Source organism: Urocampus carinirostris, chromosome 7, assembly GCF_059441175.1.
Source record: "Urocampus carinirostris isolate Australia breed hairy pipefish chromosome 7, RoL_Ucar_1.0, whole genome shotgun sequence".
NCBI lineage: Eukaryota > Metazoa > Chordata > Actinopteri > Syngnathiformes > Syngnathidae > Urocampus > Urocampus carinirostris.
This window is the reverse complement of record NC_142355.1, coordinates 39,976,002-39,982,351: the sequence shown is the minus strand read 5'-3', so window position 1 is coordinate 39,982,351 and position 6,350 is coordinate 39,976,002. Positions and strand designations below refer to the sequence as shown.

The 6,350-nt window shown below is 39.0% G+C and overlaps 1 protein-coding gene across 1 annotated transcript; it reads left to right on the top strand.

Moving 5' to 3' along the window:
* The first annotated feature begins 2,634 nt into the window (after positions 1-2,634).
* On the top strand, positions 2,635-5,095 carry lrrc10 (leucine rich repeat containing 10). Its single transcript, XM_088339388.1, has 2 exons — positions 2,635-2,755; positions 2,824-5,095. The coding sequence occupies exon 2, from the start codon at positions 2,953-2,955 to the stop codon at positions 3,748-3,750; it is 798 nt and encodes a 265-aa protein (XP_088195514.1). The 5' UTR covers positions 2,635-2,755; positions 2,824-2,952; the 3' UTR covers positions 3,751-5,095.
* The last annotated feature ends 1,255 nt before the right edge of the window (positions 5,096-6,350 follow it).

The window sequence follows — 6,350 nt, the reverse complement described above, 5'->3', positions numbered from 1 at the left end:
TCCCTGGTAGTTTCCATCCAGTTACGTGTGGTAATGTTCGCATCTGGTGAGGCACAGTCAGATTAACAAATAAATGAACCTAAATTAAATATTATTCAGAATTTGATTGACAGAGCAAAACAACAATATATAAACTGTAGCACGGAGAAATATTTTATTGTCTTAACTTAGAAATGAAATATATGTTCCGCTCATTCCGAATAAAAGCATTAATAGGAAGGTAATCCTTCATTATGAAAAAAAGTCCTTGCAACGAGAAGAAAAAAAATACTGGGTAATTTGATTTACTGTTAGCCTGCTAATACAGCACTATCACTATTGGGGCAAATCAGAGTCACAAAATACACACTGTCCCTTAAAACAAGGACTGCAAGTCTTAGAGACCGTTTCTTCCCCAGGACCATCACCACCCTAAACAAGCTTACAAGACTGTAAAAGAAAATCTTACCAATATGTTGAGAAAATGGTATTAATCTTTTATTTTTTTTCTTTTATTTTCTGCAAAATAGTTTTTCTAATGACATTGCACTGTTTTCATTTTCTTTATTTTTTGATGCACTTACAACTTAGGTCAGTACACAAGGATTACCTTGTAAATATTGTCTATCCTAATATTCTATTTCACATGTGTCAAACTCATGACCCCCAGGCCCGCCATGTCATTTTATGTGGCCCACGAGACAATGCTGAGAGAAGCACAAGAGAGGACTTAGCTGCATCGCGTCAACAATGAGTTGCATTTTTAACAATGCCCACTGGATGTTGCCAAAGTCAGGCGCCACTCACAAAACTCCTACTGAAGCTGTATTTGCTAACTTCCATTATTGACCGGCAAACATAGTATAGTGTAAAGTGTTTTTGTATGTAGGCGTGTTGAGGGGGACTGAAAACATCTCATTCCGCCAAACAGCCGTTTTGAGAAAAACACTCTAAATTGTCCAGTGAAAGTAAATGTTTTTTTGGGGCCATTCCTGCCCTGCAACTGACCAACAACCTTTTTGTGGTAACCTATTGCAGCTCAAGTCATCTGGGATGGCTCAAGGAGTTTTGGAAACAGGTGGTTGAGGAAAATGATTTTATATTTGTGACTTGTTGCCTATAAGCCCTGCGACTGACTGAAAACCAGTTAAGGATGTCCCCTGCCTTCTGCCCAAAGATCGCTGGGATGGGCTCCAGCACCCCCGTGACCCAACAGTGGATAAGTGGTGCACATAATGGATGAATGTCTCCTATAGGGTAAACAATATTGTACCACATTGGATGTAGCCCCACTGTTACTAAGTATGAATGGGAGCCACAGTACCTGCATGGAAAGCAATCAATTACACATTGCACTCTCATGTAAAGAAATTATGTATTTTGAAAAGGTTCCGGAATTCAAAAGGAAATAATAATGTTGCCTGCAAAATACATTGTCCCACTAGTGGCCAACCAGAGAAGATAGTTTTTTAGGCTTAAGACTTACTTTGAACTTAGAGTTGTCGCTCTACATTTTCAGATGGTGCCTATTACTATTAGAGTAGACGACAAAGATTGCAACCAAACTTTTCTCAATACACAGTAATTTGAAAATTGAAGTAGTAATGTTAACCAACATAAAAATTACTGGTCTGCTTCTGTAGAAACATGTGCTAGTTTACTGTCTGTGCACTGCAGTAAAAGGAAAATGAGGGATAAGGATGTGCTAAAAAAAATCTGCCAGTGAACAAAGACCATGCAGCCTCTGCTGATAAGAATTATGACCTTCCTTCCAGTTGGATATGGTACAAAAATGTTTTTCACAAAGGAATACATGATAGTTAATGCAGACACTTGTGGAGTAGAAGAAAAAAAAAGGTTTTCTGAAACAAATTCCAAACACAAAATGTTTAAATCAGTATGAATTTCTCACCTAGAATACAAAGCGGACATGAGACTAAAGCTGAAATAGATCCAGAAGAGGCATATATAGTAATGTAGATAATACAGCCCAGAAATAGTTACGTCAAAAATAACCCAAATAGGGTCATGGGGAGAGTTGGTTGTGAAACATGTTGAACGACTACATCTCAGCCAACATTCTTTGTTTAAACCTAATTTGCATAAATGTAATTTATGTAATTTATTTAAGATAACAATTTACCCAAGGACACAATATTAAATCTACTTAACAGTATTACAGTATCTTAAATATACCATTCATTAGTTGTAATTTTGGACCACATTTGAATATTTTTTTCATGTGCATATGTGTACAACAAAACACAATCTGCTAACTCAATATCAAGAAACCCGTTTTAAAAAGCTAAATATTAATGCAATTTAAATCATTTGTTTTGCTTCTGCCATCTTTTTATTGAGAGTAGATTCCTTGAGTAAATGCAATTATTTAAATTCAGAGGAATCACAGTTTTTGTCAAGACATTCTTTCTCCAGTTGATGAACTATGCTGGCTTATCAAAACAGGATATCTGTCTTTCGTGCAAAAACATTCCCTATACATATCCATGTTATGCTGTGCCCCTCCCTGTCTTTCCCTTTGTCCCACCTCTGTCATTTCAGGAAAAGGGAGGCGGGGAGTCATTTGGCACAAATGGGGAGGAGAGAGTTGTTAGTCGTTGTCTTGAAAGTCAAGGCAAAGCTCAGAGGCACGGACTTGGGCACTGGGGAACATCTGCCCCGGGAATCCAATGCCTTTTCAGCTCATAATAACCGATAAACACACGGCAACTGTTATCTGTGAAAATGGGCATGGACCAGATTTTTTGGAAAGCAGGTAAATTTATTTTCATTTTGATCCATGCTTAATTATTCTATAACTGGCTTTGTGGATCTTTCATCTAGAAGCTGCATTTGTTTACACATTTTTATGCAATCTGAGACTGCAGTCTGAAATCTCTCCTCAGTGGATTGAGATTGAAAACCTGGAACAATAGCAACACTTACCTAAAATTCCAGTTAAGGACCATCAAAATGGGCAACGCCATACGAGTCGTCATTGCCTTTATTCCGTTGGAACGCTGCCAACGCTACATGGTGGGGGACTTGAGGGAGATGCCCCTGGATCGAACTCTGGACCTGAGTAGCCATCAATTACGCCGTTTACCTGTAACCGCATGTGCGTTTGATGAGCTTGTGAAGCTCTACCTCAGCGACAACAGCCTCAGCAATCTACCTGATGAACTGCACAACCTAAGGAGGCTTCAGCTCCTGGCTCTTGACTTTAATTGCTTTGAAGAACTCCCCATGTCTGTCTGCAGACTACCTCATCTTAGTATCCTTTACCTGGGGAACAACAAACTTTTCCACCTCCCCAAGGAACTCCGGGAACTCAAGGAACTTAACACCTTATGGCTGGAGACAAATTGCTTTTCTGTCTTCCCAGACGTTGTCTGTGAGCTTCCCAATCTCAAGACTCTACACCTCGGCTATAACCAAATTCGTTGCCTACCCTACGAACTTCGCAGGCTGGAAGAACTGAGAAGTATCTGGCTGGCTGGGAATGAGCTGACAGAGTTCCCGCCCGTGTTATTGGAAATGCACCTCCTCGCGGTCATAGACGTGGATCGGAACAAAATCGCCCGCTTCCCCACACTTTCACACTTGCAGGGTCTGAAACTTGTAATCTATGACCACAATCCATGTGTCAACGCCCCAGTGGTGGCAGATGGAGTTAGGAGGGTCGGACGGTGGGCGGACTGCCCCGATGACGACGAAGAAGAATGTCCGAAAGCCATGGCCACAGAGCTGGGGGAGGAGCTTAACGTTTGAGGTCAAGTGTCAAAGTGACATTTGGGTGTGGCGAGGCCTGGATAGGAAAAGAACATCACTCAAGTGTATCACTTGAAGCTGAAACGTGCAGTTTTTTCATTCCAATGATATTTGAGCCTTATATGGTAAAATAGAATGTAACATGTTGGCCCTAAAGAAAAGGGTTCGTAACTAAAATAAAAGTATGATTGTTGCTCATTTAGGGCCAAGGGAACATGTTTAGTACATTTTGTATGTTGAGGGCCAAAATGAATACCGAAGGCCTCACTATCACCAATTTTCCCCCTGCCTATCTTGGGCCGGGTTACAAGTACAGCAGCCTCAGCAGTGAAGCCCAGATCTTCTTATCCCTAGCCACTTGGTTCAGCTCATTCAACAGGATCCTGAGGTCGGAGCAAAAGAATGTCTCCAAGTGGGTCTCAGTCTATTCAGTATGTCCTGCCTTGTCTCTGGCGCCTCATGCGTGTAGGACACACCTGAAATACCATCCCATAAAAGAGGGATCCAGACTAGATACCTGAGCTATCTCAATTGGCTACTCTTAAAGCAAAGAGCAGCAGCTAAACTCTGAGTCTCTGCCAGATGACTGAAATATCTCACCCGCATAAACACGAAAAAAATATTCAAATGGAAAACTATAATGAAATATCATGAAGTTAGACAGTTATGTACCTACACTTAACTATTGGTACATACTGTATTCTGTTTTGAAGGTAAGAAATATCAGTATTGTAACTATATTATAGCATTACAAAAACATTAATTATGTTACAAAATATGTGCCAAACTGAAGCCCTGGTAGACAGATTCAGGCCTCCATATGATTTTTTGGGGGTATGTGAAACCGAATCATGATCTAACCCTACATGAATCTCGATAATACTTAAAGCAAAAGTTGAAATTGTCATGTGTAATAAAGAAAGTTGGGATTTGGTAAAATATTTTACCAGCAATGTTACAGTCACTTGAACAAACCACTGTCGTGTATGTGGCATCTGAATTCATAACAATCGATCCTTTTGTTTTGAATATTTGCAGGATATTCTAAAACTATTTTATATGGTTTCACCCTTTGACTGGAACTCAGAAAAGAGAAGTGGTTACAGTATATAGTGGCTTACAACCATTATTTTCTTGTTTAATAACTTAGGGAAGTGGATTTCTACGTGTGTTTTGGTTAAACTGTGTAGAAACGTATTGTGAGCATTTCCAGTGATCTTTTAAAATAAATTTTAGTAAATACAGATATTTTGTTTTTCAATTGTTTTATTTTTTTTTGGCATCAATCCATAAACGTGTCAAAAAAGTGACATGTTTGACTAGATTTGACACCCAGAAACTTAACTGAGACAAACAATGTACCTTACATTACAATGCTCTTTTTATCTTTTTACCCCGGTGTGAAATAATTCTGATTTAAGCATTAAACACCTGCAAAGATGATTTTCCAGGATGCCAGTTTGTTATTCTCACTTTTATTTTCACTGCGCAAGCAAATATGTATGTACTAAAACAAAAGACCAAAGCATGAGCCCTTTTACTTTTAATCAGTTCTCGAGAGATAACAGGGACTGATACATATTCAGGTATCCTAACCATGTGTATGCATTGGTCATGGGTGCAATGGGACTTACAGATAACATTTTTTATTTGGTGAGCTTTGGTAGTTACTGTAGGGCTAAATGCAGAGGTTATATTTCAAATGATGGATGTGGAATCCAGTCAATTAGTGCACGCTATATCCGGAACAATGCATAATTCATCTGATGGAAACGGACTGCAATTTTGAAGGAGGACGGCTAATGGGTTTTGTCACTGCATTAATACCCAAAACTTACCACAAAATTTGCTATGACATCACCAAATGTTTTGTAAACTTTAAGTCAATTTAGGAGACAAAAGATAATAAAATGCTACCTGTAAGTGCTTAGCTGTTTTAAAGATCACGATATGTGATTTTACTAAACAAATACTTTAAAAAATTACACCAGGACATCATCTTTTCACAACCCACAGTGAGGTTTTTAATAAATAAATTCAATACCTTATAAATGAAGAAATGCACTATTTCTGGTGATGAATACCATAAAAAGCCCGTTTGCCATTTGCAAAAAGCCATAAATAACAAGTGGAACAATGTGCTCTGGTCAGATGATACCAAAATGGAACTTTTTAGGATGAATGCAAAGTGTGTAAATTTGCGTAACAATGCACATCACCCTGAAAACACCATCCCATGGTAAAATAACATGGTGGTGGCAGCATCATGCTTTAGGGTTGCTTCTCATCAGCAGGGACTGGGAAGACAGTTGATGAAAGATGGATGGACTAGAGGGCGATTCTGGCGAAAAACCTGTTGGGAGTCTGCAAGAGACCTGAGAATGGGTAAAGGTTCACCTTCCAACAGAACAATGATCTTAAACACAAAGCAAAGCCTACAATGAATGGTTTAAACCTAACAATATAAAGGTGTGACCTAGCCAAAGTACAGACCTCAATCCTACAGATATAAAGTCAAGTCAAGTCATGTTTATTTGTATAGCCCTGATCACAAAGAGTCTCAAAGGGCTGCACAGAAGACAGATTATTGCAAACCACAG